The sequence below is a fragment of the Monodelphis domestica genome, chromosome 7 (assembly GCF_027887165.1).
Source record: "Monodelphis domestica isolate mMonDom1 chromosome 7, mMonDom1.pri, whole genome shotgun sequence".
NCBI lineage: Eukaryota > Metazoa > Chordata > Mammalia > Didelphimorphia > Didelphidae > Monodelphis > Monodelphis domestica.
This window is the reverse complement of record NC_077233.1, coordinates 232,817,803-232,837,864: the sequence shown is the minus strand read 5'-3', so window position 1 is coordinate 232,837,864 and position 20,062 is coordinate 232,817,803. Positions and strand designations below refer to the sequence as shown.

The 20,062-nt window shown below is 39.0% G+C and overlaps 1 protein-coding gene across 1 annotated transcript in view; it reads right to left on the bottom strand.

Moving 5' to 3' along the window:
• The window catches only part of TMC7 (transmembrane channel like 7), a 74,532-nt gene extending 54,756 nt beyond the window's left edge, over positions 1–19,776 (bottom strand). The window contains exons 1-2 of the mRNA XM_001376645.4: positions 19,409–19,776; positions 2,554–2,782 (exon numbers count right to left, since the gene is read on the bottom strand). Coding sequence (XP_001376682.2) covers positions 2,554–2,782; positions 19,409–19,463 — 284 coding nt within the window. The 5' untranslated portion in view covers positions 19,464–19,776. The remainder of the gene's footprint in view (positions 1–2,553; positions 2,783–19,408) is intronic.
• Positions 19,777–20,062: the final 286 nt, after the last annotated feature.

Sequence of the window (20,062 nt, the reverse complement as noted above, 5' to 3'; positions counted from 1 at the left end):
CCTTTGTATTCTACATTTCCTTAGCTGACACAGTGTGTCAATGATTATAAGCTATATTTTTTTTATTTTTAAAACTCTTTTATTATTATATTCTTCTTGCATGTGCAATATTTTATTTCAGTTTTTTATTTTTTCTCTTTTTTATATTTGAAGCACATGTCACCAATATTAAGATTTTCTTTAACTTTTTTTGATTTTGCAGTAATATAAGTTTAAAATATATTTGCTATAATGTCAATGCATGCCCCAAAATCTTGAGACTAAAAAAATGATACCATTTTAATTGTTTTAAAAAATTATGGGACTTTACTTAATGATTCTGTCTGATTCCAGGACAAGAGAACACAAAAAGAGCCATTGCACAGTGCCAAAGAAGCACAAAGCTAAACTGCATAGTGCTAATCGAGCACAAGGTCAAAGAGACCAATCAATCCCAATGGGGTTGATGAAGATTTTGAGCCATGACAAGAGGACTTGAACATGTTTGGGGTTCAAGGTTGAGGCTATTTAATATGCATTAAAGGCAGGTCTTCCTTGTTCCATATTCTAACAAGTATCTCAAATTTGGCTCCTACCTGGCTCCTATAATCTAGTCCCTTTTCTTTCATAATGTGGCAACTTTCTGTAGTCCTGGCTACTGACTGGGTAAATGCTTATATCATTTTAATTGGGCCTTGATTCAAGGACCTGTTATAGATTTATTTTTCCTTTACTTAGAATTTTTACACATAAGCCTTTGATAGTCTATATTTCATCCAGAAATTATCTTTTTTTATTTGGATTTTTAAAAATGTTTTAAATTTCTCTTGCCAATTGATTCATATATCTCATAAATGATCCCTGTGTTTTTCAATCACCTTCTTCAAGGGGGAAAGTATAAATTATTATTATTTTGAATTGCAAAGTTTAAACTTCTTCTGAGAGTAATTTTAGGTTAAGAAACCTCTCAAAATCCAGAAAGTGAACTGTTTGAAGAAGACACCATTAAGATACCTCCACAGACAACACCCTGCACCAGAAGATCCAGAGTGAACTTTGGATGTGGTGATTTGAACCGTGTGGGGTTTAAATGCATTTGCTTTGTATGTATACTCTTGTGCCAAAGGGGACTACCCCCTAACTGGCTTTTTGTCAATGCGCCTAGCAATCATTGGTTTTGTTCTCTTTTCCTCTTATCCTCAAATTATTATAATTTCATAGTTGGTATGTTTACAAGACCCATCAGAGAGACTAATCTTCCTCAGGCCTAGGGGGAGGATGTAAAAATGGAGATTTTGAACCCTAGACTTAAATCCCCAGAAGTCCTTGGTATTTCCCAGAATTCCCTATAATCTCTGAGTCTCCACAGTTGGTGAGCTCACAATTGATATTTAACTGGCAGTAACACCTCCCACACTGTCTTCCTTTGCAATGATGTAGCAAGTATAGTAGTAAGCTAAGTGCGGGGATTTTAAATGGGCTAAAAATGGGCTAATCAGCCATGGGCACATGGTTTTTATTTTGTATCTTCTTTATTCCTTGATTTCTAATGATCCTTAATAAACCTCATAAAATATAATATTTTTATTATTAGAGAAATAATTTAATTTTTACACATTTGATATGAAAGGAACTAAATTCTAGATTCTAAGACAAAAGGTAAGGGTTTAAAGAATAATAATACCCTGGGAAACTAGATGGCATAGTGGATAGAGTGCCCCTTGAAGTTAGGAAGACTTGAGTTCAAATCTGTGGCCTCAGACACTTAATAGCTGTGTAACTCTGGGTCAATTCCTTTAACCTATCTGAGTTTCCTCATCTGTAAAATAAGGATAAGAATAGCATCTACCTCCCAGAATTGTTAGGAGGATGAAGTTGGGGGTGGGGGGAGATAGATAGATAGATAGATAGACAGACAGACAGACAGACAGACAGACAGACAGACAGACAGATAGATAGATAGATAGATAGATAGATAGATAGATGGATGGATGGATGGATAGATGGATGGATAGATGGATGGATAGATGGATGGATAGATAGATAGATGTATATATGTAAAAACCTTTTACCTTCTGTCTTAAAATTGAGACCAAATCTCAGTTCTAAGACAGAAGAGTGCTATGGGCTAGGCAATAAGACTTAAGAGACTTGCCCAGGATTGCACAGCTAGGAAGTATCTGAGACCAAATTTCAACCTAGGACCTCTCATTTCCTGCCTGAATCCACTGAGACAATTAACTGCCCTAAATGATAAAATATTTATAAAGTGTCTGGCAACCTTAAAGTGCTAAAATGTGTAACCCTGGTACTTGTTGTCCATCAAGAAAACAAGCAGTTATTAAGCATTTACTAAAAACCAAGGAAAAGAAATCAAATCCCCACCCTCAAGGAATGTTCATTCTGCTAAGCACTGGGTAGAGCCTGGCCTTAATAAATGCTGACTGATTATGTATAATAGTTCGGTAATTTCTGGAGCCCCTTCCAATTTGTATTTTTTGAATGAATCTTTATAGCCTATGACACCATCTCTCGACATGTTCTGCATGAACTTGAAAAGCCACTATAGCAAACCTCAGTCGCCTCTTCTCAGAGATATCCAATGCATATTTCCTGATGGATTGACTCCCAACATGTTCTTTCTCCAATTTTCCTATTTCCAAATGGGCCTTGTGGTCAGAGCTGGCTGGCTTCAGCAAACTGCCTCGAGTTTTATCCCTCCCAAGGATGGAGGCCCTCCTCCGAACAATGGACCTGTAGCTGGGCAGTTCTTGAAGGAAGGTCATGTTTAAGTGCCTGTGTTCTGAAAAAGCATCAATGGAAAAGAAAACATCAGCAACAAAAGAGAAGCAACAGCTATGGCATCATTATGATAAAATAATGGGGTAGTTAGTTGGACTTGCAATCAGGAAAACTCATCTTCCCAAGTTCAAATCTGGCCTCCGACATTTAATAGTTGAGTGATATTGGGCAAGTCACTTAACCCTCTTTGCCTCAGTTTCCTCATATGTCAAATGAGCTGGTGAAGGAAAAGGCAAACTACTCCAATATTTTTGTCAAGAAAACCCCAAACGGGATCACAAAGAGTGGGACACAACTGAACAACAACAATAATAAAATAACCATAATGACAAAAGACTAGGGCAAAATCATTTTGTGATTTTGTAAAACACTTTAAAGTTTGCTAAGTGATTTTTTAATTTAAAGATTTTATTTTCCCCATTACATATAATAATGATTTTCAACATACAGTTTCCAAAATTATAAGATCCCAATGGTCTTCCCTGGTTTCCCTCCCCCAACTGAGAAACAGAAAGCAATTTAATGTGGGCCATACATGTATTATCATGCAAAACACACTTCCAAATGGATCATATTGTAAGAGCACACTCATACAAAACCAGAACCCCAAAATATAACTGTAAATAAACTGATGTGAAAAATAGTACACTTAAATCTGCATCTAACTCCAACAGTTCTTTCTCTGGAGGTGGATAGCATGGCGGGGGAGTCCTAAGTCTTTCAGATTTGTCCCAAATCATTGCCATGCTGAGAGTAGCTAAGTCTTTCATAGTTGATCATTGTACAGTATTGCTGTTATTGTATACAATATTCTCCCAGTTCTGCTTATTTCACTCTGCATCAGTTCATGTAGATCTTTCCAGCTTTTTCTGAAATCATCCTGCTTATCATTATACCACAATAGTATTCAGTCACCAACATATACCACAATTTGTCCAGCCATTCCCCCACTGATGGACATCCACTCAGTTTCCAATTCTTTGCCACCACAAAAAGAGCAGCTATAAATATTTTTGTAGAAGTGGGCCCTTTCCGGGGGCAGCTGGGTAGCTCAGTGTGTTGAGAGCCAGGCCTAGAGATGGGAGGTCCTAGGTTCAAATCTGACCTCAGACACTTCCCAAGTCACTTAAAAAAAAAAAAGAAGAAGAAGAAGTGGGCCCTTTCCCCCTTTTTGTGATCTCTTTGGGATACAGACCCAGTAAGTGGTATTACAGAATCAAAGAGTATGAACAATTTTATGGCCTTTTTATGGCCTTATTGCCTACCAGAACTGTTGAAACAGTTCACAATTCTACCAACAATGCATTAGTGTTCCAATTCTGCCACATCCCCTCCAACATTTATCATTTTCTATTTCTGTCATATTAGCTAATCTGATAGGTGTGAAGTGGTGCCTTGGAGTTGTTTTAGTTTGCATTCCTCTAATCAATAATGATTTAGAACATTTTTTATACAATTATTGATAGCTTTGATTTTTTTATCTGAAAACTTACCATTCATATCCTTTGACCATTTATCAATTGGTGATTAACTTGTATTCTTATAAATTTGATTTAGCTCTCTATAGATTTGAGAAATTGGGTTTCTATCAGATAAATTGATTATAAAATGTTTCCCAGTTTGTTGTTTTCCTTCCAATTTTGGTTATATTTATTTTGTTTGAACAAAAGTTTTTTTAATTTAATGTAATCAAAATTATTCATTTTATATCCTATAATGCTGTCTCTTGTTTTGTCACAAATTTTCCCCTTCTCCATAGCTCTGCCAGGTACTATGATGTTTCCCTAAGTTACTTATGGTATCACTCTTTATATCTAAATCATATAACTTGAAAAAACAAAAACAAAAAGCAAAAATCATATAACTCATTTTGACTTACTCTGATACAGAATGTGAGATATTGTTCTATACCTAGTTTCTGCCATAGTTTTCCAATTTTCCCAGCAATTTTTGTTAAATGGTAACTTCTTATTCCAAAAGCTGCGATCTTTGGGTTTATCAAACACTATGTATCTAATCTATTCTATGATCTACCATTCTATTTCTCAGCTCTTTTGATGATTACTGCTTTATGCTAAATGTTTTTTCTTAAACATCCTGTGAGGATTTGTAAAAGTATTATTATCCCCACTTCAGTAAGAAACTGACATTCTGAAAGATAACTGCCTTGCTCAGGATCATATAGATGGTCTTGAGGAATGTTTCAAATCTAGATCTCCAAAGAACAAAGCCTTTCTCTAAACCACCTGGGCTCCCACAAGATTTAATGTAGTATTCATGTTCTCTGACTGTGTGACTCTGGGCAAAGCACAACCAAATTTATTTCTCATCTGTCAAATAAGGACAATTAATTCTGTTTACTGGTTTCTAAGAAGCATGGGAAGACTTTAAAAAAAAACAACCCTTAGCTTATTATGTTCTTAGCTTATGTTTTCCCAGTTCTGTTTATTTTGCCCTGCATTTAAGGGGCAAATTTAAAACCCACCACCACTCCCTTGCTATCCTCTGACGGTGACACTCTCATAAAAGATAAAAAAAGGCATCAGCAACAGGTGGAAAGAAACTTCAGTCAGCTTCTCAACCGACCCTCTTCAGTCGACCAAAGCGCCCTTGACCAGATGCCCCAAAACCACATCATTGAACAACTTGACGTCCCTCCTTCAATAGAGGAAGTCCAAAAAGCCATTAAACAAATGAGTGCAGGCAAGGCACCCGGTAAAGACGGGATCCTAACCGAGGTGTACAAGGCCTTAAATGGAAAGGTGCTCCAGACATTCCACATAGTGCTGACCAGCATATGGGAAGAGGAAGACATGCCCCCAGAACTCAGAGATGCCTCCATCGTAGCCCTATACAAGAACAAAGGTGCACAAGCAGCCTGTGACAACTACAGAGGCATCTCACTACTCTCCACTGCCAGAAAGATCCTTGCCCATGTTATACTCAACAGACTCCTGTCATTTGTTTCAGAGCAGAACCTGCCTGAATCACAATGTGGCTTCCGACCAGATCGTAGCACCATTGACATGGTCTTCACGGTGAGGCAAATGCAGGAAAAAATGCCTTGAGCAGAACCTGAGTCTCTACATTGTCTTCATAGACCTGACAAAGGCGTTCGACACAGTGAACAAGGACTCATTGTGGGTGATCCTCAGCAAGCTCGGTTGCCCAGCAAAACTCATCAAACTGACCCAGCTCGTTCATGTCGACATGACAGGGGAAGTCCTATCTGGTGGAGAGACTTCCGATCGCTTCAACATCTCCAATGGCGTGAAACAAGGCTGTGTCCTCACTCCAGTACTATTCAACCTATACTTCACTCAAATATTACGACATGCTGTGATAGATCTAGACCTGGGCGTCTACATCAAATACCGACTGGATGGCTCACTATTTGACCTTCGCCGCCTGACTGCAAAAACAAAGACAACAGAGAGACTCATCCTGGAAGCTCTCTTCGCAGATGACTGTGCTCTCATGGCCCACCAAGAAAATCATCTCCAAACCATTGTGGACAGGTTCTCCACTGCAACAAAACTGTTTGGCCTGACTATCAGCCTCAGCAAAACAGAGGTGCTGCTCCAACCTGCACCAGGGAGTCCAACGAACCAGCCGTGCATTACAATCGACGGCACGCAGCTTTCTAACGTGAACACTTTCAAGTACCTGGGCAGCACCATCGCCAACGATGGGTCCCTCGACCATGAGATTAATGCCAGGATCCAAAAGGCCAGCCAGGCACTTGGGCGGCTGCGCTGCAAAGTCCTCCAACACAGAGGTGTAAGCACTGCGACGAAGCTCAAAGTGTACAACGCAGCGGTCCTCAGCTTGCTCCTGTACCGTTGTGAGACATGGACACTGTACTGGAAGCACATGAAACAGCTGGAGCAATTCCACCAAAGCTCTCTCCGGTCAAGCATGAGGATCCGATGGCAGGACCGTATCACCAACCAGGAAGTCCTCAACAGAGCCAACTTCACCAGCATCGAAGTCCTGGTCCTCCAAACCCAGCTACAATGGTCTGGACACGTCATCCGCATGGACCCACAGCGAATACCAAGACAGGTATTCTATGGTGAACTGTCGGCTGGACTCAGGAAACAAGGCCGACCAAAGAAAAGATTCAAGGATCAGCTAAAGTCCAACTTGAAGTGGGCTGGCATGACACCAACGCAACTAGAACTCGCTGCCTCTGTCAGAAGCAGCTGGCGAACCCACATTCACCAGGCCGCCGCCACCTTTGAAGATGAGCGACGTCGACATCTTGCCGCTGCGCGTGAATGCCGACACCAGGCCACACCCGCACCTCCCGTAACAACTGGCGTCCTATGCCCCATGGGCCACAAACTCTGCGCCTCAGTCTTTGGACTCCAAAGCCACATGAGGGTACATCAATAGATGATAATGCACAAAGACAATAGTCATTCTCGATCACTGAGAGACTACCACTACTATACTATACTATCTCAGGTTCAGACATAGGGGTTAGATGATCTAGGTCATACTAAGCATTGGTTCCAAGGGACAATAATGTAAAGGTTAGGCAAATGAGGTTAAGTGACTTGCCCAGAAATCACTCAGGAAGTGCCTGAGGTCACATTTGAACCCAGGACCTCTTGTCTCTAGGTCTGGTTCTCTATCTGTTAGTGCCACCTACATGCCCCTTGGGAAGACTTGTATGAGTTGAAGGCTAATGAAGAGTAAACAGAATTAAGAATATAACTGACACAATTGCTCCATAGATGTAAAAGAAAGTAATACTAAAGATCCAAACCTAGATCAACGCACTGACCAATCTTTACTCCAAAAGATGGATGATACAATTCTTCTTTCCTCTTAGCAGTCAGGTGGTGGACTATATGTTCAAAATAAGGAATATTTGGACAGACTCTCAGTCAGTTTGTTTTACCTAATCATACTTCTTTGTTACGAGGAAAGATTCTTTTGGGGAAGAGGGCAAGAGGTTGTTGGGGAAAGTGTTACTTGGATGCTAAAGTAGTTTTAAAAAACCAATATTTTTAAAAAGGATGAAATGAGATAATGTGCATGGCACCACTTTGGAAAGCAAAAAGAGCTGGATAAATACATTCTGCTACTTGTTATTATTATTATTACAATTTAGAATCACAACCATGGACTTGGGTCTTTTCTCCAACAACTTTTCATTTAACTTTCTTGTAGCTGGCACATTGAGACAGAAGTCATATTTCCCAGCTGGCACGGTTGCCCAGCATGACATACCCACAAAAGTGAATTGTGCTCTGTGTGGTCCTTTTGCAACCAAAAAGGGACTTGGGTTTGCTCCATAATGAGGCCATGCTCTAAGAACAAGCAGTCATTTCCCTAGATCTCAGGGGACAAAAGAGCTTTATTAACAAAGAAGAAAGGTCTTTACATAGGAAGCAGGAGCTACTCAACAGTCATGCTGCCCATTTTCTCCATCAGACATACAAATAGCTTTCCCTATCTAAATTTCACTGCAAAAGGCAAAGTCAACTGTTAGAGAAGGAAAAGAACTTTCCCTTCTACAAGAAGCTTTTCTGGATCCCCTTAATGCTAGTGTTTGTGTCTTCCCTCTGCTGATTATATAGCTTGTTTGTACATAATTGTTCCTATGTCATCTCCCCCATCAGACTGTGATCTCCTTGAAGATGGTATGCCTTTCATTGAGGCATTTAGCATATAGTTCCTGACACATAGTAAGCACTTAATAGATGTTAATTAATCAACTATCCTGATTTTTCAGATGAGGACCCTAGAGGCCAGAGTGCTTAAATAACTGATCCAGGGAGTGTACTGGAAGTGTATAGATGTTGAAAGAAAATATATCACTGTACCTATTTTTCATAAGTTAGTAATAGTGCTAAAATGATGACCCAGATCATCTAATAGCTATGTCCAAACCTTCAACTACACCAATAACCTTTTTTAGAGTTGATTAATGTTGCTTGGTTTCTGATATTACATTCTCATATAATCTCCAACATCACGACCATCCTTTCTCTCCCAAAAGTAGAGAACTGAAAATTAAAGTGAACTTTAACAATGACAAAATCCTTTGAAGCCATTCCACAAAAGATAAATAGGCAAAAGATATGAAAGCAGTTTTACACACACACACACACACACACACACACACACACACACACACACACACACACAGTATTAGTAGCCATATGAAAAAATGCTCCAAATTAATAGAAAAAAATGTGAATTAACTCTGAAGTTCTATCTTACACCCATCAGATAGAAAACAAATTTCAAAGATGGCCAAAAAAGGAAAATAAAAATGTTGGAGAGCCTATGAAAGGACAGGTCACTAATGCAGTGTTGGTAGAACTATGAATTTGCTTAACCATTCTGGAAAGCAATTTGAAGCTCTATCCAAAAAGTCATTTAATTGTGATCCAGCGATATCACAACTAGATTTGTACCCCCAAGAAGATCAAAATGTAGAGAAGGACCCATACATACAAAAGTACCTCTAGAAGTATGTATTCATTATAGCAAAGCACTAGAAATAAAGAGGGCACCCATCAATTGAGGAATGGATGAAGAAATATATACTATATGAATGTAATGAAAAATTATTTTGCTTTATAAGAAATAACAAAAGGAAAAGAAAAAGTAGTTGTTTGCACAAAAATATTTATGGCAACTTTTTTGTTGTTGTTGTAGCAAAGAATTAGAAACTGAAGGGTGTCCATCAATTGGAAAATGGCTGAACAAGTTGTGGTATATAATTGTAATGGAATACTATTGTGATATAAAAAAGGATGGGGGGCATCTAAGTGGTTTAGTGGTTTGAACCAGACTGAAAAACAGGAAGTCCTGTTCAAATTTGACCTCAGACAGATGTGTGCCCTGGGCAAATCATTTAATGACCACTGCCTATCCTTTATTGGTCTTCAGCCTTGGAACCAATATACAGTATTGATCCTAAGATGGAAGTCAAGGGTTTAAAAAAAATATCATGAGGATGATTTAAGAAAAATCTGGAAAGACCTGTATGAACTGATGCAAAATGAAGTGAGCAGAACTAGAACACCGTACACAGTAACAGCAATATTATATGACAAACATTTATGAATAATATAGCTATTTCTTAGTACCATACAGTGATCCAAGACAGTCTTCAAGGACTCATGCTGAAAAATGCCATCCACCTCCAGAGAAAGAACTGATGGAGTTTGAATGCAGGCCAAGACACACTACATTTCACTTTATTTCTTCACTTTTTTTTGTTTGAGTTCTCTTTCACAAAATGAATAATATGGAAAGATGCTTTACACTATTATGTATGTAAAATCTATATCAAATTGGTTGTCATCTCAGGAATGGGGGACAAAAAGGATGGAGAGAGGGTGAGAATTTGGTTCAAACTGAAAAAAAAAAACAAAAACCCAAAGGTTCAAAAAATGTGTTTTTTTTCCCCATGTAATTAAAGAAAAAATATTATTAAAAAAAAAGAGAGAAAAGGGATGGATTCAGAAAAGGCTGGAAAGACTTGTATAAATGAAACTGATTCAGGAAAGCAAGCAGAACTAGAAACACAATATCTATGAGAGCTGTAACGTAAACTCTGTAAAGAAAAACAAATCTGAAGGAATTAAGAACTGTGATCAACACACTGAACAAAAAGCTCACTGCTGAGCACCCAGTAAGCATTTGCTAAAAGTTTGTTCTTGCCTTTGAAATTACATGAAATGACATTTTGATGACAAATTTACCTTCCTCATGTTTCAAGTTATTATTAAAGAGAATTTTCATTTTCCTGAAAAAGTCTATTTGGTAAAGGAAGAAGAGATTCCTAAAGCTAACCTGGGGTAAACAATAGCTATAACAATTTTTTTTAAGTCCTAATATTTTACATTTGTTTCAGATTCTATTATTCTTAAAATATAGTACTATGGCAAGCAAACACTGATGAGAGGTCAGAGAATATAGCTTTATGCTGGTAGCATTAATGAGTTGAGACATTGGGCAGCTAAGTGGTTCAAAGGATGGAGGACCAGCCCTAAAGTCAAGAAGCTCTGGCCTCAGATTCTACTGTGTGACCCTGGACAAGTCACTCAGCCCTGTTTGTTTCAGTTTCCTCATCTACAAAATGAACTGGAGAAACAGTAAGCCGCTCCAGTATCTTTGCTAAGAAAACCTCAAAAAAAAAAGGGTCACCAAAAGTCACACATGATTGACAAAGAGGATGACAACAATAATGACAAGACACTGGGAAAATCATTAGCCTCTCTTGTTTCTACATTTGAAGATGAGGTATTTGGACCACCAGATTGGCTCTGAGGTTTTGTTTAACTTTTGCATCTATTGTCCTACTTCCTCATTTTATCCTCACAAGTACAATAAAAGTTTTATATATATATTACTTTTAATGCTTTATTACAATACTGAATGTCAATAAAAATTAAATATGCTTTATAACTACATATATGGCGTATCCTATACCTATAAGTTTTAATATAATTTTATGCTGTTAAAATTTAAAACTGCATAAGTCTTTTGGGACCTTCTGTACTTAAATTAATTTCAACGTATAGCATATCATCATTTTTTTCAACCTCCAAGTCTCCATCAGTGCAATGAGGTAGTGCAGAGAATGGAATCTTGGGCCTGGAGTCAGGAAGATTCATTTTCCTGAGTTCAAATCCAGCCTCTGACATTTACTAACTGGGTGACCCTGGGCAACTCACCTAGCCTTGTTTGCCTCAGTTTCCTCATCTGTAAAATGAGCTGGAGAAGGTAATGGCAAACCACTCCAGTATCTCAGCCAAGCAAACCCTAAATGGGGTAACAAAGAGTTGGACAGACCTAAACCAAGGGGGAAAAAAGTCTCTATCAGGATGCTCTTATTCATTCATTCTTATTCACTTTTCCTTTATATAGCTATAATTCATATGTATTATGTTATAAAGGTTCTTATTTTATTCACATCATTATTTATTAAAGTTCTTTCAGAATTTCTTTATATCACTCACACTTGTTGGTCTAAATTATATTATAATGAATGTAACACAGTTTATTAAACCATTCCTCCATTGTTGGACATTTAAATAGCTTCCAGTTTTTTGTATTTTTTTTAATCATAAATAATTCAACTTTGAAAATCTCTGAACTGAGCTCACTCTTTAATTTTTTATCACAATGTCAGAACATATTCCCCAACAATAGGATTATTGAGTCAAAGATAAAGTCAATATTGTTATCCCTGATTGACAGACAAAGAAACTGAGGTCCAGCAGGGGTCAAATCCAAGATCCTACAATGGGATAGGAGCAGAGCCAAGACTAGAATCCAAGTCTCCTGACTGCTGGGTTAGTGTTCTTTCTAAGCTATTAAAATGAAAAGTTGGCCATAGATCACCCACAGAATGAATGCTCTGGAATATATGAATAATAACATTCATTCTAAGATATCATAGGATCTTAGACTCATCAACTGAATGACGAGTCTTTGAAAGGAGTCTAACTCATAAGGCATCTAGTACAAAAACTTTCTATCTGGGACTTGCTCCAGTTAATATCTCTATGGTCACCTCCACTGTGTCCAGAGGCTATGGCAGTGGCGTCAGCAGCCCTGGCCTGGGTCTCTGCAGGATCAGTTGGCACAGCTTAGGTCAGGGGTTGGGGAGTTCTGGCTTCAGTGCTAGCAGTGGCCAGTGCCTGGTGGGATGCTTTGGCAGTGGCAGTTAATTCCAGCATTAAGTCTGGCTCCACCATCTTCTCTAGAAAGAGCCACAAGCCGTAGATGCCTTCCACCAATATCACTTCCAATTTCATTTCATCCTGGATCTTGACCTAGCTTTCTTACCACTGCCCACATTCAGGAGTCATCTCTCAACTCCCAGACGCCTAGGACTTTGGCTATTATTTTCTCTCCCTTGCTGGCCAGTCAAGCTCTCCATCTACCCATTCAATATATATATATATATATATATATATATATATATGTATGATGCTACAGAAGCTAGGAGGCACAATGATACCTATATCTCCAAGCCCTAGCCTAGTCATTGGTTCTCAGATAAGTATTATTCTACTCATAAACATTTAGATCTGCTGTCCAAGATACAGTGCCGAAGCTTCTCTCCTTCAAGACTATTCAGTTCAACAGGTAAGCACTTGTTATATTCAGGGAAACAATGTGAACTCCAGAGATGTCTACATAAGCAGATTGGGGGAATTTTGAGTTCCGTATCCCATTTCTCCAAAGTCATTTCCACTAATGCTTCTAGATGAGTTCCTCCCCTATGAACCACCTGTCCTGCTGATAAAGCCAATGTCATTTTGTCAGTTCCCCATAAGCTGCTCACTGCCTTCAGTTCAGTTTCTTTGCCTTCTAGGAAATCATCTATTAAAACGAATGTTTATAATTTAAAAAGAAAAAGAATAAAGAAATCTAAGCCCAGCTTGAGTGACTTTACTAATATTGTATAGGTAGTAATTAGCAAAAAGGTGACTTAAAAGTCAGTCCCTGACTATGAATTCACCATTCTTTCAACTATAACGCATGTTTGCCCCCTATAAGTGGAAAGAAAAAGCCACTGGATTATTTTTCTTTGGATCTCCAGAACCTAATCTCTTGCATGTGGCAGGTGTTTATTGAATGAATGGATTTAGCAGTTAGGATTACTGAAATGTCATTTCACTAGATTCACTAAATGATCCCTGAAGATGGATGGCAAGAATTTGAGGACTGAATAGAAGGTTAGGGAAAGTCTGGGGCAGATTCTGACAAGACACTCACTCTGACTCCTCTCTCTCTCCCTCCCTCCCTGCTTCCTTCCCTCCCTTCCTCCCTTTTCCCCTCCCTCCATCCCAGGGCTTCCTATTGCCTTCAGGAGCAAATTCTATGATCTATCAACACTGGCTATTCCACAAACAAGTCACTCCATCTCTTAACTCTGGATATTTTCTCTTGCTATCTCTCATGTCAGGAATGTTCTCTTTCTTCAACTCTAGGTTCCTGTAAGTCCCAAATAAAATCTCATCTTCTACAGGAACTTTCCCAACACTTAATTCCAATGTCTTATTTATCCTGTATATACATTGTCAACCTGTGTGGGTGTGGGGAGCTCAAATCAACTAGGTGATCAGTAAATAAAGTGAAGCATTTATGCTCCATCAAGAAATTGCAGTTCTGGACAATGCTCTGCCTTATTCAAGCAGGGATGTCCGAGAGGAAAGGGAGAGAGGGTTCTTAAGGGGCATAGTTGTGGGAAAGAGCAGGAAGGTACACAGTCTCCAAACACAACAGCTGAACTACAGGAAGGGGGTGTTGAAGCTGTTGAGGGATTACAAAAACAAGGTCACAGAAATGGTTTTTGAACTAAGTCGCTGTTGGGAAACTGCTGGTCAGAGCCCAGAATTTCCAAGAGATGACACTATGCTGTCTCTCCCATTAGATTATAAACTCTTTAACCAAGGGGATGCCATCAATTGGGGAATGACTGACCAAGTGACCAAGTTGTGGTATATGATTGTGATGAAATACTACTATACCATCAGAAATGACAAACAGGATGATTTCAGAAAAACCTGAAAGATTTATATGAACTGATACATAGTAGAGTAATATAATGATAATATATCATGTGATGATAATCAACACTGAATGATTTAACTATTATCAACAATGCAAGGATGCAAGCCAACAGCCCCTCTAAGAGATTCATAATGAAAAAGGCTATCCACCACCATAGAAGGAAGTGATGGTGTCTGAATGCAGATCAAAGAATACCATTTTCCACTTTATTACCTTCATGATTTTCTTCCAGAATATGTGATGTCTTCTTTCACAATATGAGAATACAGAAATATATATTGCATGATAGCACAGATATATCATATTGCTTGCCACCTCAGGGAGGGAGAGAAGGAGAGAACTTGAATCACAAAAGTCAGCAAACAAATGTTAAAACTGTTTCTGTATGCAATTAAGGGGAAAATATAATGTAGTGGAAATTTTAAAAAGTTATAAACTCCTTGAGGGTCAAAAAAAAAAAGACTTGTCTTTTGCCTCTCTTTTGTATCCCCAGCACTTAGCACAGTGCTTGGCACATAGTAGGTGCTTACTAGATGTTTATTGATTGATCACTGTTAGAAAATTCTTACTTTAAAAAAGAGGCAAGTTGTAAGCAATTTGAAGTATTTAATAGCTATGAAAGATGCAGTACTACTTGATGGAATGGCAATGAGTAATTAAGTGGAGAGAATGAGAAGAATAAAGCAGATTTTTCTTCTCCTTTCCCTGCTCTCTCCATCTTCTATACTCTCTGGATCTGATTTTGAAACTCAGATCTTCTCCAACCCACTCTCCTTCCTCCTACATTCAACAACTTCGGTCAATTAAGGGATTATCATCAGTAATGCACATGGGCATCTTCATTTCATAGCTTACACCATTAGACTGAAGTACCACTTTTATAAAGTCAAAATACTGTCTCAAAGTTAATTTTAGAACACAATCTCATGCTGACCGGGTTTATGCTCAAGGTTAGAATGGCCTTAGATAAAGACAATGGGTCTGTAAAAAGTAACTAGATTGCAACAAAGTTTACAACATTTAAAAGTCATTTCCTTGCTTTGATACTTCACTTCCTGAAAAAAGTAAACAAAAAAGAAAGGAGGAATTTGCAGATGTTAATCTGAGTCCTTGTTGCTAAACAAAACTAATTTCTATCTCTACCTTCTACCCCCTTTGGAAACTACTATTTAGGACAAGAGGAAAAAGGTCATGTAGCAGTTTCAAGACGCTCCGGGAGCAGCTTCACTGGATAGAGAGCCAGACCTAAAGGCAGGTCCTAGGTTCAAATGTGACCTCAGATACTTTCTAGTTGCCCTGAGCAAGTCACTTAACCCCAGTTGTCTAACCCTTACAATTCTTCTGCCATGGAATCAATACTTAAATCTTGATTCTAAAACAGAAAATGGGGGTGGGGGAGAGGTTGACTCTAAACCTAGTCATAAAAAAAAAATCATCTCCCTTATGTGGGAAAATGGTGGGATTGGCATCCATCTGGCTAAGTGTTTAAATAGCCAGCAGAATGTGGCTACAAAAGGGAGGAAAATGGCTAGATTCCCTGAGAGGGAAGGAGATTAAAGGCTTCAAGAATGAAAAATGACTCAGATGGGTGGAGATAGCAGGTACTCATGAAAAATCACACAGCTTCAAGGCAAAAACAAGTTTTTAATATGAGTATAGATTTAGCCCTTGTTTAACATAGCTATACCATAAGGCATGGATTTAATCCTATCAACCTTAGCAACCAGAGATCCAGAAACGGGAAAGAATTCAAGCCTCATTCCTTACCAGTGGCATAAACCTTCCCTACTCTTAAAAAACCCAAGATTCCAACTCCTCCTTTCTAACAAAGTTATTTCATTTACTTTTCTTTTTAATAATCCACATTTAATAGGCACAAGAGTGGTAAAGGCAATGGGAGTTAAGAAAACTTGCTGGCCAGGGTCACATAGCTAGGAAGTATCTGAGGTCACATTTGAACACAGGACCTCCTGCCTCTGGGTCTGGTTCTCAATCCACTGAGCTATTTAGCTGCCCCCCTAAAAAATGATTATGATGAAAACAGAATAGCATAAGAAGACTCAAAAGTAAAACCTGGAAAACTATATATAGGATTACAAAATGTAAGTGGAAAAAACAATAACCATATAGAATGCTTCCAGATTATAATAAAGCTTGATCTCAAAGAATGGTTATAAGGCACATCCCTTTCCTTTATTTTTTTTTAAACAATCAAATTCCATCTTAGAATCAATATTGTGCGTTAGCTCTAAGACAGAAGAGAGGCAAGGGCTAGGCAATGAGGGTTAAGTGACTGGCCCAGGGTCACATAGGTAGTAATATCTGAAGCCAATTTGAACCTAGGACCTACTATCTCCAAGCTCGGCTCTCAATCCACTGAGTCACCCAGCTGCCCTCATCCTCCATGCTTCTTTGCAGAGGTGAGACACTAGATAAATTGGCAGCCTTTTCTGAGATGATGGTTACTTTTGCTGAACTATTTGTTCCCTTCAAAATAGGTAGTAAGTGATAACATTTGTATAACCCAGTATAATTGCATATCAGCTTCGAGAGTGGGAAGGGAAGAAGGGAGGGAAAGAAAATGAATCATGTGAAGATGGGAAAAAAATTTTTAATTACAAATAAACAAATAAAATAAAATAAAAATTATTTAAATGAACTATTTGTTCCCTCTTTTATATTTTTATTTGTGAGATGGCTTTCTGGGAAGATGAGATGATATGAAATAAAAACTATCAATGAAATTTACTTTATATAGCATCCTATTAGTTTCAATCCAAGGGTCTTAACCTCCTGTGATTCAAGCAAAGGGAAACATAGGGCAGTATGACATAGCAGAAAAGAGACATGGATGTGAGGCCAAAAGAGCTATGTTCCAATCCTACCTATTAGAGTAATTTAAACTCTCTGAACCTTCATTGAGAAAAATGAGAGGAAGGATTAGAGAAACTAGCATCTAAGATATTTTCCAAGTCTAAATTAATCACCTGTGCTTGCATTTAGACATCAGGGACTGCCACATGTTCTTTTGGTGCCTAGTCCTACAGACAAGTTCTTGCCCAGTTCTCTTGTTTCTTTTTTGAGAAGCTGAAAAGACAATCTCCAACCAGGTGTCTAAATCAAATTGGGGACCCTTATTCTGCAGGAATACAAGTCTTCCTGGAAACCTTAAGTGCCAGGAAACATATGGTATGCCTAAACAAAAGAGTTTGGTCTTCCTTAGAACACTCTTGAGTGAATACTATATCTAATGAGATAGGTAATTCTCTTTCCAAAATACACTAGTGAATCATATTTAAAAACAACCACACCCACACAGTGATGACTATATTTGACAAGAGTTAAGCTTTATAATCAAAAATAATAGTTTCAAAGATGTAAGAGATAATTCAGTCCCAGAGTTGCCAACATTTTTGTAATAATAATAATATCATATCAGTATAGTGCTTTAATATTAACAAAACTCTTCCATTACACTCCCTTTACCAACTCTTAGAAGCAGCAAATATATTATTATCGCTATTTTAAAGATGAAAAACCTGATCTTCAAAAGAGATGACTAGCCCATGATCACACAGCCAGTAAATGACTAGTCAATGTTCCAGCCATGAAAATACATGAAAGGTAAAAAGTTTTGGCAGGCCACTATCTTCTAAATATCACCTTTAATTTTGTGCTGAATACTTATTTTTTCAAAAAATACATGAGAAATGCCAGAACAGAAACAACAACACTTTTACCATTATAATTAGCTAATTTTCCTCAACAGCAACAAAAATAATAAAAGCAAATAAAAGCTCAAAATGGTTTACTGAAACCTTTAAATCCTGGAGGGCTCCCATCTAGTAAACAGGCAAAAGCTCAATGGGATCTCAAGGTTTTGGCATCCACAGGGCTTCCTTTATGTCTTAAGTAAGATGCTACCTTCTGCAAGTGACCTTTCGCCCTCCCCTGCTGCAAATGTCTACTCCTCTGAAAGTGATGCACTTCAGATATGGCTTGTATGAATGCAGAAGTCTCCCTCATTAGAATTCCTTGATAGCAGGGAGGGACTGTTTTTTGCTTTCTTTTTATCTCCATCGTTTAGCACAGAGCCTGGCAGATTTAATAAATGTTTAACTAATTAATTGTTAGGTACTTTAATAAATGCTTGTTGAGCGACTTCTCTGCCATTTACTAATGGATTTATTTTTTATCCTGCTGCCCAGAATTGCTAGCCATTAACACCAATCTTTAGTCATTATGAATAAGTAGTTCATGTGGGGGGTGGGAGGGTGTGAATTTGTCATTAAGGTAAACAGAGCCAAAGTTACAAAATTTAAAATGAAGAAAGATACTGTATTTCTTGTAAATACTTTTGGCTACCAAGATTATAAAATACTAAGTGGTTACCGAGAAACTTCCCCAAAATTTTCGGTAAATATCCAATTTGGTATTGGTAGAATATGCCTCTGAAGTGGAAACATGATTTTGTGCACTGTTGGCCACCTCCGATCATTCTTACCCAGCCCTCGTACTTTGAAAAGGCACTTTAAAGTTCAAGGCTCTAGAGAAACGAGGGTTTTCAGGACAGACAAACAGGTCCAGTTACTTAAGTGACTCGTCTGAAATTATACATCCAGGTACATGTGGGAGTCAAGACTAGAGAAATCAATTCTCCCGATTCCCAGGGCAATTTCTTTTTCAATTGCCCCAGTCAGTTAGTTAGTGCCTGCCTGCAAGTTCCAAGCTCCAAGTGAACATGGATGCTTTCATCCAAATAGCTTTTTTCAGGGAATAAATGCCGCGAGAAGGAGGGAGCAGCTCAGCTACAAATCTAATCCCCAACTTCCCAATGCCAGAAAGATTCCCTCCTTCCCTTCCTAAATTCACGAGAGGCAAACTTGAGTCCCGAACTCAAGGAATGACCTCCGCGAGGGTTTCCCCCTTCCCTGTGCCTGCTCCCTGGCCCGGAACCCAGTTGGTGTGGGCGGAGGGTTGGCCCATTTTTTCAAGTCCGGCCCCGGCATCGCCCCAAATGCTCCCTCTTTCAGTTGTAGTTGCAGCCCCCGCTCTCCCATATCGCCCTTACCGTCCTCTCTGGGCACCGTCAAGTGGGTATAGTAGGTGGATATAGACTCATCCATGGCTGCACAACTGGAAGAAGAAGGTGCAGGAGCAGAGAGAAGAAGGAGAATTAAGAGGAGGAGGACACCTCTGCTCCGGCCGCGGCCCGGCTCGGCCTCCCAGCCGCGGGGATTCCAGGTTCCGGCCGGTGACGTCACAGAGATAAATGGGAGGGGCCCTGGCTCCGGGTATTCGGAGGAGGGCCTGCACTCCAGGAACAAATTCTGGCTGCCTCTAAATTCAGGGGGTGCCAGCGTGGGTGTGCTGGAGGAGCCGGGGCTGGATTCCAGAAGACATCCAGCTGTACAAAATCCGGCCCACGCGGACCGACCGCTCGCAGAGAGAGTTGTTAGGACAAGTTAGAGTTATAAGAGGCGAGGGGTGAGAGGCAAGGGGTCTTCTTGGAGGGTAAAGGACTCCTCCGGCATGGGAATGAGAGGTGACATGAAGAAGGGAGGTAGAAAAGCTCTGAAGGACAAATTTTAGAATCTCTGTGGTAGAGGTTAACCAGACAACGAACATTAATAAGGGCCTACTAGACAGTCAAATTTTTATTAAGTACCTACTATATGGGCCAGGCACTGGGCTCTATGCTGAAGATAAAATGAAAGGTAAACGA